Genomic DNA, 25,452 nt, shown 5'->3' with positions numbered 1-25,452 from the left:
TTTGTCTTCGCCAGCCTTTGGGGCTGCTGTTGAGCTGGAAGGCTGCTGTCAGCAGGAGGAAGGAGGCTTTGAAAGCACTGTGGCCACTTCTCCCTGGAGACCTGTGGCTCTGTGAGTGACAGTCGGTCCGCTAAGAGAAGCCAGGAGCCTGAACGTGCAGGGTGAGGAGGAGGAAGGTGATGAAGAAAGTGCTGAGACTTCAGTGCTGCTTTTATCAGCCTTGACAAGGACCGTTGTGGGGGGGCTCCCAGATACCTAGCTGGGCTGATGTGGATGTCTTGGAGTTTCGGGCAATAGAGGTGGAAACAGCTTCCTCTCCTTTGTGCCATGGGGACTTGGATGCTTTCCCTTTGCCTCCATCCTCCCTTTGAAGGAAGGAGGTTTCTTGGAGCTCTGTGTGCACTGTGCTATCTGTGTCCTCGCTTTCCCAGCCTTGCCATGTTGAGGCTGCTGGAAGCCCTGTGTGGTGCTTGCTGGGCTGAGCACCCCATTATAATAGTTGTGAGCATATAAGGATAAAGGTCTGCACTAGCCATCTACAGAAATGAACTCTGTTGGTTTTTTTGAGGAGGCTCAAATGATTGCAGACCTTGTGTCCTTGTGAGGCAAGAGCAACATTGATCTGAAGGGGCCTGGCATCTGCTCAGCCCCTAATGAGCAGCTCTGGAATTGCTGTCAGGCCAGGTCCTGCAGGATGGTGTATCTGCGGCCACGCAGGGGCCACAGCTAATCCAGCACTTCATTAATAGCCAATTATGCACTGTTTACTCAGGGAATAGGTACATATTTTTTTTCAGGGGTGTATCCAGGGCTTTCTGCACTGATCTTTCCTAGCTATATGTCCTCCTAAGTGCCTGGTGAAGGAAAAGGAGATGGCTGAAACATGGGTGTGAAATTGTCTTCCTGGCTCGAGAGTTTGGGTGGCAGAGCACCTTGGGTGGCATCATTGAATGAATGCAGGTGGCTTCCAAAGTGACATGTCTTGGGGGCAGGAGCTGTTTGTACAGTGGGAAGCGACTGAGAGGATGGCAGTTGCTTCTGCCTTTAATTTAAGGGTCTATTTACGTGTGCTGGGCTGCCCTTGTTTTGGTTATAATGGCGTTTGTGCTCCAGAGTCATCATTTCACTTGGCTGCTGTGACCAAAGGGCGTGAGCTCAGTAAAGTTTAACAGGAGATTTTTCCTGTATTTGGGGCATAGTTACAATTGGTGCATGAAGGGACAGTTAGGCCAAAGCAGCCTGTTCTCTTCTTCCTTCTGAGACTTGGGTGTTTCATCTTAGTAACGCTATAGACTTGTGCCTCTAATTGGGTGCTCTTTCATGTTAAACTTTAATCAAACATATAGGTTTCTTGAAATATGTTTTTTGTGCTACTTAGGCTACAAGCAAGATTAAAAGGTTCTGTCATGCAAATTAATTCCTTTTAAATACAACATCAGTTAGCAGGTTGGACCTGAGTTCTGCTCCCTTTTGCAAATCTTTATTTATTTCCTACTGTATTCCAGTATTTCAGCAACTCGCTCATTTGTATCTGGTTGCCATGTTCAGTGTTCCTATTGCATGTGCATCCATCTGCTAGCTCCAGAGTTTTCCTTGCATAGCCTTGAGTCTTGCAGCTTTACTTGTTCTCTGGTGCCTACGTTCCTGCTCTGTGTGCTCTCAAGCCCACCGCACCTGTGATTTCTTGTGCTTATTCTTAACATATTTCCTCTCTTCCGCCTCCTTTCCAGTGCACAAGCCTGCTGTCTGCCAAATGTRTGCCCCCAAATTCTCCCTCTGTTGAAATATACACACTGAGCAAGCCTTGCAGGTATCTTCTCGAGCACTGTGCAAGTGACCCCTTGACTACTTTGAAGTGCAGGCAGTTAGAGCTTGTCTGTATCAAAAATGTCCTTGGGGTGGTGACTGGCAGATTAATCTATTTCACTTAGAGTTTTGGCAGCTGTAAAAAGAAAAAAAAACTAGCTTTTTGGCCATAAACCATTTCTTGCAGGTTGGTTTTGTAGAAGCTTCTTTGTTTTCTCCCCTTCGCACCTTGCTCCCCTTGAACCTGCCAGAGATTTAAGTGAAATAAATAGATTAATCTTCAGTCTCTAGCCCAGAGATCAGTTTGATGCATTTAAGAGCTTTTTTTGCACTTTTTTTTCCCTCCAGACTACTGGTTTGTTCACATATCCAGTTCATATTTCAAGACGTTCTTCACATGTAAATAAATTTGGTGGTAGTAGTAGTTCTTTGCTAACAGCAAATGGGGTTAGTGATTGTTGGATTCTTTTCTTTTGAGAGGGCTGAAAATTTTCCATCAAAGCATTTTTGATAAAAATTAAATTTTTTTCAAAAAATATCCATCTTCTGTGAAAAAATATGAAGATCTCCTTCAAAGAAAAAGTTGGTATTTTGCAAGACAGCTCGTCTTCAAGAGGTTCATTTTCAATTGCTGYGAGCCAAGCAGCCAAAAGTAAATTTCCAAAAGTGTATCTACTTACAAAAACAGTGCTGTTTGGCAGAACTGGAAAAATTACCAGTYCTAAGGAGGAGGGAAAATGTTTTCTTCAGCAACTCGCCTTTCTGCTGTGAAAGGATATATACCGAGCWTAAAAAGATTTTACGGAAAGGGCTTCTTGGAGCAGTTCATTCTGAACACAGCCCTTGGTACATTAAAGCTGAGGTCCTGCCATTTTTTATTTTCATTATTGGCATTTTATTTTTGATGTGCACTTACAGCACTGTGTGGTGATAGATAGCCACGTTAGCTTGAAGATATGCAGGTTGGGTGTCATTCTGGTGCATGAGTCGTGCAGGAGATGGCACCAGGGCTGCTCTTGCGCTTGCTCTGACCTTTCCGCCTTGCTTTATGCTTGGCTCTTCTTGCCTCTGTGTGCACACACCCAAGAGAAAGTGGAATTTGGGCTGAGTTTTGTGCTCTATTGCCTACTTTCTAGGAATGGCTTATGTGCTTTCTTTGACTCGGTCTGTATTTACCCTGCAGCGACAGCAGCTTCCTTGCCTCGCGTTGCTTGTGTTTGCAGAGGGATAGCAGGGTGCAGAGGGATGTTTTCTGCACAACAGCTGATGCCTGTGGTTTCCAATCCTCGCTTGTCCCTGGTTAACACRTTTGTGTATCTGTTCTGTCAGGTTTGTTCCGTATGGGGACAAAGCTGAGATTTCAAAGTATTTGTGTTTATTTACTTTTTAATGTGAAACACAGCTGCTGGTTTCAAGGCTTTCTCCTTCTTCTGGTACAGCTCTTTATGAAGGTGAGGCTTTGACTGGTCTTATTTATTCAGGATTCCACAAGTCTCTTTGCCAGAAAAAAGGCATAGAACAAACGAGATCTTGCTCACCTGGGCATTTCCCCTGCAGAGAGCAGTTTGTGCTGCCTCTTTCTAAGTGCTCATGTACATTTGGCCACCCTCTCCCCTCTGTGGTTCACTGAGTGCAAGGGTAAATGCAAGTGATGTCCTGCAGAACAGCTTGGGTTGGTCTGCCAAGTAARTGCGGGGTTATATTGGAAAGGGAAGCCCTGTCACCTTATGCTGGAGGAGCTGCGAGTGACTTTTGTGTCATTTTTCTTGGGTTGACTTAGAAAATGACGGAGTCGAACCTGGTCAGAAACTTTATCCATGATAAACAGCTATCTGCTTTKTAATTATCGTTAGGAACTTGCTTAAAGAGGTTAGAAATTTGAGGTGAGGTCAAAATCTGCAGTCCTTGAAATCCATGGACCATGCCGGGATTGTGCACTGCAGGCATCAACGGTGTTATGGTCTTAAGGTGTTCCCTCTCAGCAGCCCTGTGGCTTTTTCTAGCCTCCCAAAATGTTGCTGCGGTGTTTCAATGCTTTACCAATCCCTACCATGTTAAGATGTATGTGTATTGCTTTTATCCCTAAGCAATGATAGGAAAAGTTGATCAGGCTTTGCTAATGGTAGGAAGGATGGAGAAAGGCGAGCTGAGAGGCAGAACATGGTATTGTCGGGGAAATAACGCAAAAGAAAATAATCCAGGGGAATGGGAAATGTCAGGAATACATTTGTCCTTCTGCTTCGCTGCCTCCAGAATTCTTTTCTCCTTGAAGTTTCTTGCTGCTTTTTCTGGAAGTCATGAAAGAAGGGGAATTAAAAAATAAAATAAAAAACAGAGATAACACAGCAAGGAGAAGGGGAAAAATCCATTTTGTGCATCAGCTGAGCAGGTATTTATCTCTAATATCACCTTTCCTTGAATATCACCTGCTCCAGCACGAGCTGAATGACACTTGCTGGAGCGGCATCTCCACGGTGGTGTGATGGAAAGGCAGAGGTCCTTTCATCCCTTGACACCTGGGCAAGCAAGATACCATTGGCCTGTCTCTCACCTCGAATGAATTGGTTCCTGGTGAGCCACAGTGYGAATCCTGTTGAGGACAAAGCGAGGAGAGGGAAGGCTGGGTGCCTGAGAGCTAAGCAGCTCTTTAGCGTGGATGAAATCTGARAGGAGACATAGTTTTTAAAGGAACATAGAAATTGCTAGACTGGAACAGAACTGTGCTTCATATTGTTAAATATCCTTTTTTTAGTACTAGCTGCTTCAAGAATCAGTATAAGGAGATTTGCCCCAAGGGATAGTTCTGCCAGCCCTCAAATGCAAGGAGTTAGCCAATGCCCTGCAGCGTGAAGGGTTTACATGTCATCCAAAGTCTTTCTTTTTCTTTTTTTTTCTTTCCGCTTTTCAGGCTTATTGTTGTAATACTAGCTATTCATTCCCGTTATAAATGCCTGAGCCTTCTCTCAATCTTACTGAGGTTTTGACTGCAACAATACCTTGTAGTAATGATTTACCCATGCTAATTATGCATTTTGCAGAGGAAAACATATTGTTGGTAGCTTTAAATGGAGTGATTTTTCAGTTTAATTGAACTCGCATCTCTGTATCCCTGGGGCAGGCTTGCAATGTGGTTCCTCCCCCTGAAACACTCGGGCATTTTCTCAAACCCAGCAACAGTCACCTGTTGAAATGTTTTTCAGGTTCTTTMCCTCTTGTCAGCTCCATTTAGCTGTGAGGTTCTCTGCGGATGAAGTTTTGCAAAGGGAAGTGGCTCTCTTTGCCTGTCTGAAGAATGAAAAAGGCCCTGTTAAGTTGTTTGTTGATATTCTCTGACAGTTTTTCTGAATTCCTCGCTGTTCTGCAGCTGTTAAATTTCTTGCCTCAGCTGTGAGGATTACTCCAGCTTTGCTTGAGCTGCATTTTCTCACCATTCATCAGGCTTCTAGTGATGCACAGAAAGATCCATCAACACCAAAGCCTCCTCCAAACTGGCATTTGGGAAAAGACAGCTTCTCCTGTTGCCTGGGTAAAACTCCAGTTGCCAACAGTTTTAAAGAGCACTTCTGCAGGGGGCAGGTGGTAAACTGAGCTCTCACAAGGTGGGTTTATCTTTGGACCTGTGAACAGAAACAGTCGTGCATCTGGTTTCCCTTTGCGTCCTTGGCAGCTTAGGGAGAAAGGAGAGGAGAGACGACTGGTGTGCAGGGATGTCTCCACTATTGATGTGGCAGCTGCAGGAGTGGCTTCTTCTCTGATTTAACATTTTGTTCTGCCTTTTGGCTTTTGCTGTGTTGAGTAAGAATTATACTGCAAAGATCTCAAAATATCAGGAAGATGTGGCAATAGCAGAGAAGAAGGGTACTGTCTCACACAGTCATTAAAAATGCATAAGTCATTTCAGAAGCTAGTAGCTTCCTCTGAGAAGCAAGTGCTCTGTAATTTTGACTGGTATTTAGACACTTTTATCTTCAGAGAAAATTCAGAACTATTCCATATAGTCTTGATTTATTTTATTCTCCTGGACTTTCAGAACTAAACAAGAAAAAGGGCATAATGGGTGGAAAAATGCATCCTTCTCCTGTGCAGAGAAGCCAATGTCCAACCTGTCATACCTCAGTTGGTACTTGCATCAGTTCACGTACCACCCTCACCTGTGAAATGTTTTGCCAGGTTTCCACTCCTTTTGGGTGGCATCAGATACGTCCTGCTTTAAAAACAGCTGTCTGCCTGACAGGATTGCTTGCTTACCTTAGCAAGTCTCCAATATAATAAAAAGAAACCATTAATGCAGGAGGTGTAAACCTGCCAGCTGACAAGAGTCCTCATGCTTTGGGTGGAAACTTTAGTCAAGGAAGTTTGATTTATTTCCAGCAAGCTGTGGCAAGGGTGAATTAAGACAAGTCATCTTCACAAGAATATAGATTAGTGCAGCAAGTTGCTAAATATCCTTGCTCTTTAATATTTCTTTTCTTGACTTCCGAGGTTTTGTCTTTGTGCTACTTAAGAGAAGAACATTTTCTTTCTTTCTTCCACTTACTGCATTTGTTTGCACTGGGGTGGATTCCCTGGTAATACCTGGAATTGATTACTGAGGCTTGGTAGAAAATATTTTACAGCCAATCCCAAAGTGTGTTTCTCTTGCTGACAGCTGTTCCTTGGGTTCATACTCAAGACTCAAAACATTGGGAAGCAGTTCCTAGCTGTGGGTAATGTGTTAGGTGAGCGTAGCATCCCTCTGTGCTTCATGTTCTAGGTAATTACAACCCTGCCGCTTGCATAGCAGAGCCCAGCAGGTGCCCTGTATTTATTATTTAGCTTTACTATTAACTCTAGGCTGCTGATGCAAGGACAGCCACTTCCCTGGGAGTCTTAGGCTTTGCCTCCATGCCAAGCCAGGCTGCAAACTCTCTCCTTTCACTGCTTTCTCCGTGTGTTTCCTTCTCTCCTTCACTGTCATTTTGCTGTAGAAAAGCTGACAAGCCTGAATTTTTACCTTAGGACTGAGTCATAGCCCAGCGTGCAGCTGTTTCCTAGGTTGTGTTGTGCCAGGGGACGGAGCAGCAGGGGACGAGGGACAGGACTGTGCCTTGCAGAGGGCAGCGCAGGAGCATCTGAGTGCTGGACGCTTTCTGGTGCGGATGCCTTTGGATGGGCTGCTCTGCTAGCAGGCAGGCAGCAGGAGCGGCAGAGCTGGCTGCCTGCAGCAGCGAGAGCAGCAGGCATGAGCAAAGGCCAGTTCTTTGTGCTGCGGCTCAGCAAACGAGCGTGGAGTCTCCTCTCTCCTAGTCTGCCTTGGCCAAACAGGAGGTGGCAGTGGAGGAAGATTTCAGGCACTTTGCTAGTCCTGGCGAGGATTAGCAGCCGCATCTGCAGCCTGGGGAGCTTGCACRTTTGTCTGTTTGCTTTTTGCATTGCAGGCATTGCATCTGAGGGAGAAATACTAGCTATGGGACCTAAGGGAGGACCCTAAAAGTGAGTCCTGAGAGAGGCTCAGCCCCTCCGGGATCTGCAGGAGATTCTCCCTCCTGCTCTGTTGGGAAGTGGATTGAGAGGGTGCGTGTGTGTGGAGAGTGATTTTTTTGGTGTCGAGAGTGCCAGTTCCACTGCTCTTGCTGTAATACCCGTGTGAGTAAATTTGACTTCATCCTGCTGTTTTGTCAATAACTTGGGAAATTTTGAAATAACTGCTTCAAAGTGTTCAAATGATATGTTGCTCCACAACCTGTCTATGTTGCTGCCAACACTTCTGAGTAACCAATTCGCCATATGGGTAACCTTTTAGGGCTYTTTCTCCATAGGAATTGCTCAGTAACACCAAAGGAAAGAAAATTGTCACCGTGTTTCTTAGAGGTAGCTAATGGTTTCTGGGTGATTTTTTGGTAGATTTTGTCATGTGAAATGCCTGAGGACTCACCTTATGGAATCAGGACTCTGCAAGCTTCTGACTGATGTTCAGACTTAGGAGTCCCTTTTCTTTTCCGAAACTGATCAAATAGGGACTCGGAAATCAAGGCTGATGGGGTCAATTTCCAGGCAGCACTAGGAACCACACAGGGATCAATCAGCAGTGCAGAGGAGCTACGTGGAGGGTAGCCGGACCCCTACGTGATGTCCTGTGCTGAGTCTGTGTTTCACTTTGATCTATGACCAGATCCAGGTGTTTCTGTTCTATTCTCTGTCTGCAAAAAGGGGATAACTCGTCTAGGGAGTGTGGAGGTGAGATGGTGGAAGTCTGTGTGTGATCTAAAAATAGCTGAATTGAAAAATTGCAGGTAAAAAAAAAATGCCTTTCTCCTCATAATTTCAAAGGCAGATTAAAGACTTTGCCTATGTCAGGACTTCAGTATTTGGCCCATGAATTAGACAAATAGTGTGAGAACATTTGCCAGTAAAGAAGGGATAGATAAGGCAACAGATGAAATAATCCAAGTCAGCATTTAAGGACATTACTGCCTGTGGAGATAATTTTATCAATATGAGGAACAGCCATTTCCCCTGTAATGTAATATCTCCTCTCTCTCTAACTGTTTAAATGGTATTTGTTAACAACTTGTTCTACTGCTTTGGAGAATCTGCTGTGAGATCATCAGTGCCAATTTCTGTAATAAGGATCGTTTTGTGAATCCTTCTCCCACTGCCCTCCGTTTTAATGGTGTTAMAAGCTGGAGCAGGGAGTGTTGGGACTTAGGTTGCCTGTAAGGGGAGAAAGAAATGGACTTACTCTTGATTTTGTCTTGCATTGTCTTTTATGTGAAAAAGAAGAAAGATGGTCACTTTCGCTGGAGCAATGCAGTGTTGTTCTCTAGTTCGATGGCCCAAGTTACTGACTTTCTCTGACTATCATTCCTTAAATTATGGTTGGTTTTGACCTACCCTAAAACTAGAACTCAGCATTATATTTCAAGATCCAGGATGCTTTAAATGAGAGAGAGGAGAAAAAAAAAAAAAGAGAGAGAGAGAGAGAGAGAGAAATTAAATAGATATGACTCAATATTGATTTCCACTTTTTTGTGGAAGAGCTAAAAATGCCGAGATGAAATATTTGGACTTTTCCTTGGGTTTCTTCCCATTTTTTTGTTAGAAGCTCTTTGCCCAGCTTGACTCCAATTCTTGAATAATTCATAGTCTGTAAATAGCTTCCTCCTCCTCCTTTGGTAAATAGACGCTTTGTCCCAAGCGCTTGGCAAGCTCCAAGCCGTGTCATTCTGCTGAGTCGCTGGTTGGAGAGCTGGGGTGCTCACGCTGCCGTGTCTTCCTCTCCGCAGAGTTATGTCATGCCCAGACCACCAAAGGGCTCCATGAGGATTTATAGAAGATGCCCCGTGTCTTGGCGCCTCTGGTGCTCCTTCTGCTGTGGCTAATGACGAGTGCCTCCAGCCCCCATTCCCTGAGGATCGGTGAGTACACAGCTYGCTGCTGTTGCGTGGATGTGTTGGGGCAAGGACAGTCAAGCCTTGGGGTTGCTGGACACCTTGAGTTAATGGCATGTGCCCTACTCCAGTGTGGTCCGTTGGCTCACTGAGGTTTTGTCCCGCTTGTATTTGTTGAAACGTTCTCACCTTCGTCTTGAGGGAAAAGTCAAGGCTTTGGCGGCTGCCTCAGATYGAGCTCTTCTCTAAGGACTGTGATCGTATTCCAGGGATGTAAATGAAATGCAGTTTACAGTGACTGTATATATTTGCATTGATTTTATGGCGATAATGTTACCTGATGGGAATCTTTTTCTGTATAAATTTGAAGTGGAAGTTACTGCTGGAGGAGGCACCGAGGAATGAAACTAGGTCCCCTTATACCCCATCCCCCTTGATGCTCTGGTAAACTCCACACAATAGGAAATGATTTTTCTGCCACAAATTTATTTGTCCTCATGTTGATGAGCAAGGAGTGTTTGAGCCCCAGCTGAACATAGTTTAGAAGGGCCGCGGAAACATTAGTAACTTGAAAATGCTCAATTTGTAAGAAATTTCTATGCATTCAGTCTCCTCTGGGCTTTATTGAAAARGGTTTAAGAGACACTGTCATCTTTGCTTGCTGCCTGTGTGGATTAGGGACAAGAAATGCATCCAAGAAATGCGTTATAGTGAAACTTGCCTCATAGCAGTGACACCTTACTCTGGTGTTTAGAAAGGAGACTGCTTTTCATGCCTGCTCTCTCTGGAGCTGCTAGCTGTTTGTATTAACTGTTTGTTGCAGATAAGCTAATCTTCTCCTGCCCCCATATGCAACTTTCATAGGTGATACTCTAAGTGAAATTACTTCTCCTCTTGGCTAGGATTGGTGCAGCTCAGAAATATAGCAAGGGAGGGCTGGCAGCAGTATGGGGAGGGTGGCTCCGTATTTTATATCCCGACATCTCTGATTCATGGGCAGCACTTGTGCTGCATAATCCTTAGCTCGGCAGGCTGCATTTCACGTTGATGGACAGGTCCTCCACTGGAGCCGACAGATGGAGATGGGGACGGAGGGTGCGTTTTCTACCTGCTACTCTGTGCAGGGAGACCTTGACGCTTCACAGTGGTCCTAGGGTCTACCCGTGGTACAAATGAAGTGGGTCAATTGATAGAAACAGCTGAAGGAAATGATGCTAGGGGTTCAGAACCTGATGAATGCTCCTCAGACTTCATCCTGAAGCAAGAATTTCCTGAGGAGCGGGAAGCTCAGGTAGATATGTTTATATATAGGTACTGCTGCTGTTGTACTTAGGATCAGGGAGTGAACTTCCATGCAAATGGAGTTTGAGGCAGATAGGCAAAAAGCTGAGGAGGGGCTTGGGGATTTGATTTTGTTTCTTGAAGATGCAGTTTTATTTTACCAGTATATTCAGCAAAAAAGTTAATAAAAATAAAGTACAAAATAAAAGGAGAAGAAAATATTACCAGCAGCCCAGAAATCATTCCCAAATGCATACTTATGGCAAGCCAGAAAGATACAGTATCTAGCAACATAAATCAATACACTGCGTAGAGAAGGAAAACAGAGCAGCATGAACATGTGAATATTCCAAGAAAATGCAAGCTAACATTTAAAATAACTCTGAAAGCCATCTGGTAATGGACCGGTCAAACRCACAGCTTTGATTAATAATGTGAGGCGACCAGAGGCAAGGCCGTGCCCTTGCTCCTCGTCACTGGCCAGGAGAGAGAACTTTGTGCTGTGCATGGCTTCGCAGCTGGAGGCACACAGCGTGGTGCTGAGTCAGCGGGAYGTGGCTTGGCTTTTAAACCAAGCACCCAGCATCCCCACTGCTGCTCTCTGGGGCTTGCAGTGGATCTTGGCCCCAGAACTTTGCAATAAAGCTCTAGGCAGCAGATTGCTTCATCTCTGAGCATGCAGTGGGAGAAAAAAAAAAAAAGCTAATGTTGTTTCATTAGCCTGACTGGAACCCACTACATGCTGCATTGCTGTGAGCTTTAGCAACACAGTCTGCGCAAAACTATGGTCAGAATACAGGCTATAGGGTGACCCTCTCTTCAACTTTGACATGAACATGAGCAATTTGTAGGCTATCATATGTTTGGGGATGTTACTGTACTATTCCTTTGCAGGATAATCAGGAAAGATATTGGTCCAAAGTTTTTTCTCATCCTTGARCTCTGTATCTTCCCCTCTAATCCTGGAGAAAATCTACTAGTTTTCGTTGTCCTGGACACTTCTGTGAGGTGGAAATAGTGCATTTCGCTCACTGACATTTCCTACATGTTTTACTTTAGATCACTTCCCTTTTCTCTTGTTTCTTTCAGCTCAGTGAGATATTTTCTCCTTAGTTGTTTAAAAATTGATTGTGATGGGGGATGAAGAGATGGGCAGGAGTGGACATGTTCTCAGATGTTTTGAGGACCTGTAGGGGATAGATGAGGAAGTGCCTAGAGACATCCTGTAGCCAKTGAAAAAGCCAATGCAAAATTATCTTGGGAACAAACCAAAGAGTTGGTGCTTGCCCAAAATGGGCTGGTATCTGTCCTCAATTCTGGTCTTATGCAGCTTAATCTGCCTGTAAAAGTAATTTGGGATTTGGTTTTTTTTTTTTTTTTTTATTTGTTCACTAATGCTCAATAAAGTGTCAGGAAATTTACTTGAGTTATTTACTAAGTTATTTACTTGGTTTTATAGAGCCAGATTGTCAGAGCCCTAAATTGGTATTCTTTTGCTAGATTCATTGGATGTACTAACAACTCGTTTAAAATTCATATACAAACCAGAGTTGTAGTTTATTCATAACGTTGTCCTAAGCAGCAGTAGGCTCCCTATTGCTGACATAGCACCTACTGACAAAGTCTTCTTGCAAGGCCCCCTTTAGCCAATGTTGCTGCAATGCCCTGATGAGCTCCAAGAAGGGAAACGCTCTCCCTAAGCCTCATATGGTGGTACTGTTGCTGGAAAACCTTTCCGCTTGCAAATATGACTGAGGTCTAACAGGAGCAAAGCTGCGGGCAGAGAGTTAGTTGCCTGCTCTTGTCTGGCAGATAGTCTTGAGTGTTGCAGACTTTAGGTCCCGCTAATTGGGGAGAGGGCAGAGCAAATTTCTCCTAGACCCAAGGGAGTAGACTGGCAAGGGCTGGAGCCGAGCTGGAAACCAGCAGGTCATTGTCACACGTGTGTTTAGCTGGCCTSTCCTTGTGTACACCTAAATGTCTTTAAGGCATTAAAGATAATCCTTCTGGGTTAGCTGCCCTATGTGCAATGTGCACAGTGCCCTTCTGCGTGATTGGCAGGGCAGCACCAGCGCTCTTCAGATGTGCTCTTTCAAGCCCTGTCATGTTTGCACTGTCGTATTACTAAATGGGATTGCAAGTGGCTGAGCAAGTGGCTACTGTGGCTAAGGAGAATTAATTTCACTTAAGCGTGGATAAATGCATTGCATGTGTATTTTGGGGTCTCAACCCCGAGGCACCTAGCTGGATGCTTGGCCACATGTGTGCCGTGGCTGCTTTAAAGCCCGTACAGTAGATGTCTGTCTCTTGGAGTATAGGAATGTGGGAATATTCCACAGGAATATAATCCACCAGCAGTCTTGGTCCTTGGAGAGGGTAAATTCTTCTAGACAGCCATGTTACTGTTTCTTCATCTGCTTGATTCATATCTTGCTCAGCTCCTTTGAGTACTTGCATGAAGAGTTTGACCTTTATTGATTTTGTATATATTCTTTTGAGAGGTTTCTTATTTCATTCAGGGCTTTCCTAGAATCTAAAGAAAGAGAGAATTGTGTGGGATGATGAGGAGAAGTATCAACATATTTGTTGATACTTGCCTTTATTATATTCTGGACATATTTATTAATATTTCATTTCCTCCTATATTAAAAAGGTCCAACTAAATTCATTAAGGTATAGCAGATTCATGGTTATTTGTCATTTGCTACTGAAGACTGGTGAGAGGTAGAGGAAAAAACACAATATTCACATATTAACTATTTGCCCTTTTAATTTTGTTTTCATTAGCCTTCTAGGAGAGTGATATTTTATTTATGTTTCTTTCATTATGTACATAAATTCCCAGTTAAAGAAAAATATCCGTAAATATGCCATTTGCCTTCAGCAGTCCATTTTCTATCTTTTTCTTTTCCTTCAGAAATCAGATAAAAGACATCTTTCTGGAACGCTTTCAGTGTGGGTCTCTATTTAAGCATTTACACACTGTTTTTAGGAAACCACCTGATCCTGCTGGATATCAGCATTCCCTAAGAGATCTCCAAAGTATTGCTGTCCTTTTTTCATGTCTTAGAAGTWACCCCATCTCTGTGCCTTGTCCTGCTTGGTTTTAGACATCCAGTTTGACATATTGGTTGAAGACAGAGTGCCAAGAAGTAAGGGATGGGTGGTTTCTTTCAGTATGGAGATGACTATGTTGAGTTGTGTATGGCCAGGGCTCAAAAATGCCTGAGATGTTTATGTGCATGGATCTCACAGAAGAAGGATGGGTTTGGGGTGAAGGGGGATGACATGATACGAGTGATGCTGGCATCCTGGGGGTATATCTAGACTGTGACTTTTTTCTTTCTTTTTTTTTTTTTTTTTTTTTTTGCCAAACAAAATGTAATGAATACCTCATTTGCAGCTAAGAAATCTAGCACTGTAAATAATATGAATAATAAGTAATAAGCAGATTTATATCCCAGATCAATGCTACAGAGCATGAAAGTGAAAAAAAGGTTTAGCTTCGGTGAGACAGACAATCTTTGTGTGTCCTGCACCTCTATGGTTTGTCTCCTCTTCCCTCCTTTTCCAGCAGATCGGTATCTTTATTGATCTCTTCTGTTCAGTAATATCTGAGACAGACTAATGCCGTTGTACATCCCCAAAAGCCTCAAACTTTATACATGATGAATCAAAACATATGTATGTACATATATATACGCACATATGTGTATGTGTACATACGTAGACACACGCACATACATGTATTAACTGTCTATTTGTGTGTGCAGGSCATCTGGATTGGAAAGACATCTGGTAGTTATGGGAAACAGCCAAAAATTTTTAATTTTTTTTATTTGCATTGTTTAATGAAAGCTATTTATTATCCAGAACTGGTGAAAGTCCTGTGCAAGTCCTATTGCAACSGTGTGATGCCCTATACCATGGTGCATTTTGCTGTTGTGCAGGTTGGGAACCTGCCTGTGTCTTGCTGTAGATGCCAATTCAGCAGGTCGTGGAAAAGAGGCTGAAGGAGAGGAGCCAGGGAAGGAGGAGCACATCACTGAAAATGTCATAGGATCTCTTAGAATTGCAGTTCAGYGCAATCAGGAGATGCTGARGAGGGACACAAAAACAGAGTAAACRGAGATTTTCCTTTGCAATCTGATTTCTCCTCCTGCATGTTAAGGGTTTCTAAGCCAAGGATCAAGACCTGAGAGGCATGAAATCCCAGATGATTGTTTTATATCTGAATACTATTGTTATCCCTGGGCAGTACTTTATGTATTTACTGCCTCAGCCATTTTTAATGCAGCCAGCCCTTTTCTTTTCTTAGAAAGAAAGCTAGTCTTAGAGCTATTCTGTCACTTCTTTCATTTTTTGTCAAAAAAATATATGTGTATGTATGGAAAGATCAATTACATGAATGAAAGATGTCTACTTCTCTGCCTAAACAGCTGCCAAAATTAATTCCAACTTCCAGACAAGCTCAGTGAAGCTGGAATTTCTGCTGAAAGCTCCAGTGCCGCGTGAGATAGACTATTGCATTAGTCTGTATTACAGATTACTGCTGCCCAGCCCCTTGCCCTTGGCTCTCCCTGTGGCCAGCTGAGGAAGGATGATTTTCACATGCCTGGTAGGGAGCTTCACTTCCCTACAGGATAAGCCCGAATTAAATATCCTCCAGTGACCCTTGTGCGAATGAGAGCCTTCACCCTTAAAGCAGTGCTCACTTGGTAGAAAGCATCTGTCTTGGCATCTTTGAGCACTTGTGATCTTGGTGCCAGCATCAGCAATGTTTTGAGCTTCAGATCTGTTCCTCCCCATGGACCAATTAACTTGGTTTTAGAGCAGGGCCTGAACTGAGCAGGAGATTTCTTGGATGTGGGCAGAAGTTGGGCTGGGTTTATAGTATTTGAATGAGCACGTGAGGGAGGAAAGCTTTTGTTCTGAACAGCCAGCTGTAGCATGGAAGAGCCGTGAGTAGTTACAAGGCTGATGACAGAGCACAGGGTATCTCTGGAAACTTCACTGAAGAGTGTGATTACTTGCTTTTAGGGAGCTGCATATCTGTAATGGCTGKGACGTGCGTTTTAAGGCTGTTTTTAGGAAGTGAGATGGAGGACAGCCCTGCAGCTTAAAGGAAACAGCTCAAGTTTCTAAAGGTGAACTGAAATAAAGCTGAAGTCACTACCTCTGAACTATTGCAGCCCTTCTGAGAGGGCGAGCTGCAGGATGGCAGATGGGAGGAGGAGGAAAGTGAAGCAGCTCTAACCCCAGGTGATCCAGCGGAGCAGAGCTTAGTATCCCTGCTCTGTGCATGAAGTGGGGTATCTTTCTACTTGCAGCTTTATGCCGCATGCATTGAGATACATTCCCACGTCTCCTGCTGAGTAACTCTGAGCAGGCTTGCTCCTCTGCATGCCCAGAGACGTGGCCTGAGAGCGCAGGGACCGGTGCCGCAGGATGCACCAGGTGTGGGAGCACTCCAGGGAGCATAGGGCACTGTGGGCTGGTCGGGCAACTTTCCCAGAAAAGATGCTTTGGACCTGGGAGGGCTCTTATCCTTCTGCAGCTAATTGCTAGTGTCTCAGTTTAAAACGTGCACCCCCTTGTAGGGCTAAAAGCCCAGGCTTGCCTGGCTTGGGTTCAGYAGCTCTAGCTCTTGCTCTCCATGTGGACTGAACCTACAGCAAGTGAAAAACCCTTATGCCAGTGAGGATGAAGGGGAGGCTTTCTGACCGAGAGGAAGCACAGTGTGTTTTGCCAGGGATTCAGCTCATGAATCCCTCCAGCTGCTGAAGTGCTTGGAGAGACTAAAGGGTCTTGATGCGCCAACGATGGCTGAGTGTCGATTCTGCTGCCGAAGCCAATTTGGGAGCTGGAAGGTGCTAAAAGAATTGATTGCTAAATGGAAATAAGTCTATTTKGTTGAGATGAAATAGAGTTTAAATGAGTGAAATTATCTGCAGATTACCCTTGTTGAGCACTGTCCTATTTAATCAACTGAGTTTTAATCTRCTGCAGGGGTTTGTGGAGGGAGACCTTGGCCCATGGTGGGGATGTGCACATGATGTAGGGAAAGGACCGCAGGGCTGGGCACAGAACAGTGAGCAGGTTGTCCAGCTTGATGGCTGGAAAGAGGTGTTTCAAGAGAGAGTAACCTCACAGTATGTAAAACAAGGGAATGCAAATGCAAGAAGTCCTGTGGGATGCCCTGGTGTTATGGTGAGATGATCTAGCAGTTGTTGATAGGTACTGAGCAGACCCATTACAGAAGAGCAACCACGTGCTCCCAGCTAACTTGAGCTGGCTGCCCGTCTAAATGCAGATGTTACCTGTCAACTTGCATGTGTTTCTTAACCATYTCTTTTTAGTGGTAGTTATGAAAGCACAACAGCTCCAGATGCTTCTGAAATTGTCCGCAGAAGGAAGGACCAGATCTTCGTGTTGGACAGTCTGCACTCAGTGTGATCTGTATCTGAGCCAGACAGCTTGCAGCGAGCAGGTTGGGCAAAYGGTTTACAAGGCAGGGTCTTACCCTGCAAGGTGCAGAAGGCTAAAGCACAAGGAGAGATGGGCTTTGTTCCTCTCATTTGTATAACTAGTTTTGAGGTTTCAGAATCTCTCCTGCTCTGTACTTGAGGACATTCAAGAGCCAACAAGCTGTTTTTGCACAGCTGAAAATGAAGGAGGCTGTTGTTATTTGCCTAGCGTTTCCCAGAGGGCTGCTATCCAATCACTTTAATAGTCCATGGGTAACCTGATGTCTATAAATGCTGAAAAGATATTATGATTAACAATAGTGCTGAGGTACCTTTAGAATAGGGAAATGGCCTGGCTACAGTCTCATGCATTTGATTCTGCTATTCTTGTGTTCAGGGAGTAAGTTAGATTTGAGATTATAGGAAAAAGACAGAGAAGGGTCCTTGTTAGCCCGTATATTTGCACATGTGTCTTCTGGGGCGGGGGGATTGCTGCTAGTTAACCTACCTGTAACTGTGCAGAAGCCATTGGAATTTATCTTTGTGTTGCRTTTTCTGGAATTCATCCTGGTTTCATACTGTAGAAGTGTGGGTCAGGGTGAAGTCCTGAGATGTCGCCTAAAGCTGTAGCCCAYGTGAGCTTAGGGCTCCTGTGATCTTCTTGCCAAATCCTAGGGGTAATGAAGCCTGAAAAATAGTAATGTGGTGTCAGCTTGGGTTTGGCTGTGGTTCTCCACAGTATATCTGAATGCACCCACCTCGCACCAAATCTGATTCAGGGACATTTAATGTTACCATGGCAGGAGACCCTAACCATATTTAACTCCTGTATATACCCCGCAGGGTTGTTTTGCCAGTCATGTTCAGCTGCCCCACACCTCTTCCCCTTGTACTGGCAGCAGAAGTTGGTTTTGTCATTTGGCTTCTGCACTTGGGAACATTTTGTTCCGTATCCCTTGCATAGAAGATGGCTTGGCAGTGGCAGACCTCTAGCATTTATTATCTGCTGTGTTTGTATCCGTTTCAGTGGCATGTGGAATTTTTTGGCATGCTTTTCTTTGCTGGAGGCCTTGCTACAGTGGAAAGAAGTACTTGAGCTTCCAGGCATGCTCAGAAATGCCACAATCTYAGTCAGTGATCATACAGAACAAAGCAAAAAGGAAGTCTAAAAACCTGTGGCATTGAAAAATGTGGCAAAACTCATGCAAATTCCTGTGCAACAGCCTGTGCAAGTCCCATGCAATAGCCACCCTAGGGGCCTCCCCAGGCACACTCGTGCAGGTTCATTGCAGAAGCCTGTGTTGAGCCATTTGGGGACAGGCAAGTGGATGTGGTGGTTTCTGTCCACTCAGCAGTCCCCAGCAGGGCTTGTCCCAAAGTCCCTGATAGGATGAGCCCTGTGTGGGCAGCACTGGGGGATAACTGCCTCTCGGGTCTCGCAGGCAGCAGTGTGCTTGTCAGGCTTGCCATGAGTGAGGATCCGGAGCAGTTCTTCTAGGAGACATGGTCATTAAATTGTGACAAGGATAAAATGCGGCTGAATGTGTTGTGTGGTTCTTGCCCCTGCAGGGCTGTCCTCGGGTAACTGGCAGGAGACGGGTGCTCACAGTACCCTTCTCCCACCAACAGCCTGGGGCAGGGGGCTGAGTGCTTGGTTTTTAGAGCAGAAAGCTTGTTTTCTTCTAATGGCTATGACTGAAAAACCTGTTCTACCATCCTGCCTTTAAATCCCATGGAGCAGCTCATTACCAAAGAATGATGCCTCGGGCAAGTCGAGCTATAGAAAAGTAATCTTTATTAAGCACCCTCAGTGGTCAGAGTTGCTTGATGAGCTCCAGAGTTTTATTTGCAAGCAGCTTGGGTTGTTGTTTTAGCAGGAAAGCACTTTGAACTCCTTCCCTTCCCCGTCTCTAGGTTACTGTTTTCTATTTCTGTGGTTTTTTTTCAGTGCCCACAGCCCTGCAAATAATCCTGGTGAAATAGGATTTTGTTTCTGATCCTGACACTGGGAACAAAATGAGTGGAAGAGCTGTGGTGTGCATGGGTTAGGAAGATGCATGTAGGCTTAGAAAAGGGGATATAATGTGCCCTGAGTGCATGGCAAGGTATAGTGAATGAGACAGAGGCAGGAGTGTTCCCATGGGGAATGGTGCACACAATCCACAGATCGCTATGGGAACATCTGTGGTGGAAAGTTATGTGTCTGAATGCTTCAGTGCCGCTTATTTGGGGTGGGAAGAGCAGCAAGGAGAAAGAGCAGCAGCTCCTCTTGGGGCTGGCATCTGTGCAGCAGCGTGGCAGGGTCTCTCTGAACATTACAAGTTCTCCACAGTTGACAGGAAATGAACCATAAGCTGTAAGCACAAAGGCCAATAGAAAAAAAAAAAAAAACTAAAGCAGCATCTTGCTGGTTGCTTTGCTTTTAGCTGGATAGCAAGATGAGGAAGGTGAAAACAGCTCAGAAAAATGAAGTGAGACATTGGGTGTGAGCACAAAAGGTGCTGAACACTTCAGCTACTTCGCTAACCCTGATGGTTGTTTGAAGCTCTGCTGCTGTGTTGTGGTTTGTGTGTTATTTATAGATTGACGTTGAGCCAGGCCCAGCCTCACCCTTCGGCTTGAGTGATTTAAGGACATCTTAAGTTAAATCCGGGAAGAGGAAGGGAGAGTGGAGAATTCATCCGTGATCATTACACTTTGCTTTATGAAAAGGAAATGAAATGAAGGCAGCAGACTCAAAGTTTGTGTGCGTCTGCCTTGTCAAGCATGCGAAGCTGACACAGCGATGGAGTCATTATGGGCTTTTGTGTAAATACAGACTCTTTGCTCCTTTTTTTTTCCCTGTAACATGACTCATTTACTTGATAGCCTGTAATAGTTCTGGAGGAGCAGTCACTGTTTATCAAGTAATAGCTTCTTGGTCATCTCGTCCAACTCTAGCATTCATGGTGCATAGCAGCTTCTTTGAGGTCACAGTAGATGTCTCTGCAAAGTGTATAGCAGCAAGGAGGAGTCAGCAAGCCTCTAACGCAACAGTCAACTGAAAGATGCGTTGATTTCCCCACACTCAGGACTTTTAGGCACAAGGTGTTTTTCATGGTGGTCTAGGCAGCCATGCGTTCCCAGTGCAGCTTTGAGCCAGTTGTGGTCCCTCCTGCCGCTTTTGCTTCTCCTTCTCATAGCTGGACTCATCTGTTTTTTTGGTGGCAAACAGTAGTAAATGTCTTCTGCTGGGGGTTCACTGTCCTAAGACTATCAGTTTTATGGCAAGGAAAAGAAAAACAATTGTCATGAGTGCCTAGCAGTATAGAGGGTCTTAAAGCAGAGCTGATGCTGCTAAGCACACCTTGAAAACATGTCCTGACACTTAGTGAATCAACTAACCTGAAAGAGTTTTTGTAGTTTGCTTTAGAAAAGCACTGGGTTTGAGAGTTCTCTCTCCTGTGGCTGTAATACAGCCACCTTTAGTATGAAGCATGGTTGATTTTTCAACATGAAAAGGTAGAGTGAGAACAAAAATAGTATTAGTAATAAAACCCTGTGCTTTGAACTCCAGAATAAATGCAACAAAGAGCATCTGAGTGACTAGCACTGCAAACCCTTTTGAAATACAGTCATTCAGTGAATACAGCCGTGCACTTTTGTTTTAAATGTCCTGTCTCTCCTYTTCCCTCGCCTCGCACCTGGAAACAGTCCAGCATCATTCATGCTTGAAAGGCCTGACGACGTGGCGCGCCGTGCTGAGCTGCCGGGGCTACCGCCGGCACCTGCCAGGAGCACTGCACCRGTTGGTCTGCTTGCCTTTGCGTGCAGCCTTCTCAAGGGCCAGCACAGAAATGAGTGGCCAGACATGTRTATGGGGGTGATGTACTTCTTCACCTTCTCCACTTGGGCAGGTCTCTGCAGCCTCGCTGGGCTGCAGCTTGCTGCTGGGCTGGGAGCGCAGGCRCTGCTGTAAAACGTGGCAGTTCACTTTGGAAACCTGGAATATCGTTACTGCTCTGCTGGTTTTATAAATCTCTCTACTTGAAYCGAATTAAGTCCAGGAGAGGTGCCACTGACTACCTGAGCCCAAGTTTATGATCGCCAGGAATATCTTTGTCTGTTTTGCAGTGAACYTGAAACACTTTGCTTTAGGTGTGGAAATGGGAAACCTGTGCACAGGGTTCTGCTGCTGCCCTGATGTATTGTTTTGCACATATAGGCACATCACATTGTTCAGGTTTCAGCCTTCCCAGCTAACTACCATACTTGCTGACCTAGAGCGGAACGCAGCTAGTAATTATTTCTTTGTGCTGTCCTACTGAGAAGGAGCTTCCTTAGCTGAGCCAAATTGGGTGATTAGTGGAGGAAGCTGCTTTTGTCTCCCCTGTCAGATTGTCTGTGTTTTGGCAGGAACAGGTGGGTGGGACTGGATGTATATGTATTATTCTCTGAACCCCTTTATTGCTTTAAATCTATAATAGGGAGGAGGAATAATAGCAAAATCTCTCGGTCTATAGTACTTGAGTCTTGCAAGAAAACCCAAAGTCGATGCCTGTAGTGCTCAGATCTTGCAGGGAACACCAAAGCTGATATATCCGCTCTGTTTTGCCTGCTTAGGGAGATGGGAGTTGATCATGCTTAGCTAAGACAGATGAGTCTTAGCTAAAAAGTTCAACAACTTTTCCCTCAAATTGCTTGTCTCATCCTGCTCTGCACTGAACTTCTGCAAGAGCTGGAGGTCCTGAGCATCCTTCAGGAGGCCAAAATGGAGATCTTTGATCTAAGCTCGTGATTATGGTGATTAAATCCTTCTGCAATGGTGCCCCTCTCTCAGGAGCTCTTCCCTTGGGGCCTTCCAATTCCCCAGTCACATTTCCTCCTAGTGCTAAAGTGCTGTATATTAAATTAAGACTCTCTTAAGGGTTGGAGGTCTGTAAATCCGTTGTTATTGATAGCACTGGAGTCTCTAGGTAATATGCGGTAGCTCTGCTTTATTGCCTGGTGCCTTTTTGATCCTCTTAGGGATTGGAGAGGGATGGAGCCTGAGCAGCTTAAAGCAATGGAGTAGGGGGAAAGCATTTTACCTTGTTTGAGAGGAGATGTCTTTTAAAGCTTGTATCCAGTGAGCTGGACTGGTCTGCTGGCTGTGGGCACCCTTGAGACTTGTCAGTGGCGGCTTGGAAGGTCTCATGTTTTGAGATGGGCTTTTGCTGTAGCTGAAGAGGGCACGAACCTGCTGTTTGCTGTCGCTCCAGGGGTATTCAGTGAGGCACTGAAAGCAGCGCTGCTCTCCAAGCTCTAATCCCTTCCTTCTGCTGCCGCCAGGTACTTGGCGACAAATAAATATTTTGCTCACAACTCATTGGAGGTGGCACCTAACCAGATGTGCTCTCACTTGGAATGGCAGGAGATTTATTTGGTTGTCCATTTATAGCTTATTATTTTCTTCTGTCTCCCCCCCACCTTAATAATAGTTTACTATCCACCAGGGTATACATTTTCTTCTGATTAAGTGCCATTTAGCCGTTGGCTGCTTGCTCATTTTACTTTTATAGACACATTTGCAGCAGTGCAGACGGAGGCAGTAGAGCCTAGGAGCAAGGGTAAGGAGAATGGAGAGTAGCAACAGCTTGATTAGATTGGATTTTAATAAAGTTTCCAACTAAGCTGCATCATGACTGCTGCTTGCAGTGGAGCTGGTAGGGGTGCTGTTTGTGCACGCAACACCCGACCTTGCTGTGAGATGGGCAGCAGAGGCTGCTCGGAGGATCCAGCTGGAGTCTTGCAATGAAATCCTTGACCATGAGGGGCATTTGAATTCTGCATAGCTTGGAGCTAGTCTCTCTGGGGTGAAGAGCGATTTCCCAGCTTTCAGCAGCTGCTAATTAGTTGCAGATGATGAGATAATTTATAAAAATTAGGAGCGATTTTCTTCATTGTGCTAATATCACTTGGCAATAAAACTGCTCTTTTAAAAGGGTRACTTTTCTCTAATGTAGGGATCAAGGCTAAAAATATATGCGTGTATATCTGGAGAGAGAGAGAGCGCTTCTTAACCACACATGAAGAGGTATTTCAGAAGTTCATTTGAACCATAAGAATGAATTCAAATTGAAATGCAAATTTCTGTGTTGCTTAGAGCACTGTTTGGAAAAAATGTTTGATCATGTCACCTTGGTGGCAGGGTAACAGAAAAATATTCTCCAGCCTGCTGTGGAAGGAGTCTTTAGCATGGAGCAGACAGCTTGCATTACGTGGGGATTTTGGCAGTGAATCAGCAAAGCAAAGGTCGCTTTTCTCCCCCTTCCCCAGGAGTGACRGTGACTCATTGCCAATTCCTAGCGTCATGCAGGAATAGTGTCTCGCGGAGAGCAGAGCGGAGAGTTGTAAGAGAAATGTTTTGTCTCCTGTGTAGAGTGCCTGGGGGAAACAGCAAATACATGAGAGAAGGTGAGACACAGAGGTGGAGGAGTAGGGAAATGCTCTAGCGCTGTGGGCTCTTTACCCCAGGACTTGCAAGCACTTGGGCATGTCYAGCTCATCTTGCACTCTTGGAGAGAGCAGGGGCCAGGCAGATGCATGAAGGTGTTACGGTGTAGTGATGGGATTCCTTCCAGTGCCATGGCACTGCTGCTGCAATCTAAGCTCTTCTTTGGCCTCAAATGTTTCTGGCCTCTTTGGCTGAGCTGAGCCCAAGCACGTGAGCATGTTTCTGGTGGGTCTAGTGGGATCTGACCAGCAGATAAGGCTTGTGATGGCTGTATAGCTGCTTGGAAAAAGACATTCATTAGCTTGATGAATGAATTTTCTGCAAACTGGAAAGGCCTCCAGTTCTCTAGGTTCCTAATGATTTTGTCACCATGTTAATCCCTCGAGTGAGCGGCAGCATTTTGATATCAGCAAACAAATTAYGTTTCCACATAGATAAGCCAATATGGAGTCAAGCAGGAGAGCAGAAAACAATTTATCAGCTTCTAATGGAGCCTGGAGATTCCGTGCAGGGCTGAATTCARTCACTCTCCGAAAGGAGGCATGTGCCTGGAATGCGGCTGCGTGAGCGCGGTGCAGGTGAACAGGTCACCACACAGCACTGCTCTGTAAGTGCACTCAGGTAGCCCTTCCTCTGCTTATGGTGATGCTCAGCTGAGATGGAGCACCCCAATGCCAGCTGCTGCATGAATAGCAGGAGATATACCAAAGAGTTGGCAGGAGGATAGGAGAATAAGAGCTCAAGAGCGGTATAGGGAAGGTGGGGCAGATCAGTTGCTGTCTCTCGTGGTAGGAGAACTAGAGGGCACTCAAAGAGACTATATGAGCTAAGCTCAGAATGAATAGAAGTCAGCAGTTTTCATGCAGGAGGTGGTTGACACGTTGAGTTCTTTGCCAAAGGATGTCGTGGGTACAAARCTTTCATAGGTTTCAGGGGAGACTGGGCAATCACCAGGAAGAGAAACACACCTTACTAACTATATAAACAACATCAGTTTTGGCAGTTACCTGACCTGAGCGTAGCTGAAGGCTGGGAGGCTATTAGCAGGAATTATTAGGTGGACTTTCCGTTTGACAGTAACATTTGTTCTTACAATCTAGGTATGAAGCAGAGGCACAGAGAAAATAAAAAGAATTGCCTTTAGCAAGATCTCAAATTAGCACCCGCATCTCCCCAGTCCCAGCCTAGCGTGTTGTCCATCAAGAMTGAAAGGTGCTGAAATGCAACCCACTTGCCAGAAGYACCACAGGGGAGATGATGGTGGCTGTGAAGGCAGGAGCGAGGGGTTCCTGGAACCAATGCCTAGTGTTCTGGGGAGCTGCTGTTACCTGTTGTTTGTGATTTTTTGCTTGTGTTTCACCCTGATGTTAAAAGCTCAGGAGATAAGGCTCTGTGATTGGCCAACATAGGAATTTTCTTAGGGGTGGGTTGCATTACCCAAGTGATTGTTCCTAATATGAAGTCTTGCTGCTTCTAATCCAAAGGAAGGATTTGAATAATAATTACTAACCAAAACRTCCGTGACAAAGCCTTAGCATGTCAGCCACAACGTCCTGGGCTTGCCAGCAAAAGGATCCTCTTGTAATTTTTAATTGCTTCATCAGCTCCTGCACTAAGTCCTGCTTTGAAGTGCAGAGATGCTAGAAGCTGGCACAGCTCCTTTCTTAGCATTCCGATCTGAAAATTGATAAGGGAATACAGCAGTCTTCYCATTGCTCTTGCAAAAATACAGGGTAGCATCTGTTTCTGGCCTCTCTGAAATGAGGTGGATCTGTGGATCTGGTCTAGTGAGTGCAGGTAGGAGACTTTCTGTAATGGGGCTAGAGCACTAACGCCTTGGACCAGAGCATGGGCGACCATCATCATGATGGTGCTTAGAAACCGTAAGGCTTTTGTTGGTGGGTTTCAGCTGTGATTGTACCAAGCAGAGAAGGGGGGAGATGTTGAGCGAACCACACCATTTCTCATTAGCTAGTGGTATTTGTTTTTCTTAAACGGACTCAACAAAGCATCTYGGTCTCCTTGACTCTCAAGTCAATAAAATGAGCACTTA

General features: G+C 44.9%; 1 protein-coding gene across 1 annotated transcript in view; it reads left to right on the top strand.

Moving 5' to 3' along the window:
* Nucleotides 1–9,111: 9,111 nt before the first annotated feature.
* The window catches only part of GRIK4 (glutamate ionotropic receptor kainate type subunit 4), a 93,822-nt gene continuing 77,481 nt past the window's right edge, over nt 9,112–25,452 (top strand). Inside the window, exon 1 of the mRNA XM_026038116.1 lies at nt 9,112–9,203. Coding sequence (XP_025893901.1) covers nt 9,122–9,203 — 82 coding nt within the window. The 5' untranslated portion in view covers nt 9,112–9,121. The remainder of the gene's footprint in view (nt 9,204–25,452) is intronic.

The sequence above is a fragment of the Nothoprocta perdicaria genome, unplaced genomic scaffold (assembly GCF_003342845.1).
Source record: "Nothoprocta perdicaria isolate Ctin4 unplaced genomic scaffold, notPer1 scaffold_201, whole genome shotgun sequence".
NCBI lineage: Eukaryota > Metazoa > Chordata > Aves > Tinamiformes > Tinamidae > Nothoprocta > Nothoprocta perdicaria.
The sequence above is the reverse complement of the archived record's forward strand: the minus strand, read 5'-3'. Positions and strand labels throughout refer to the sequence as shown.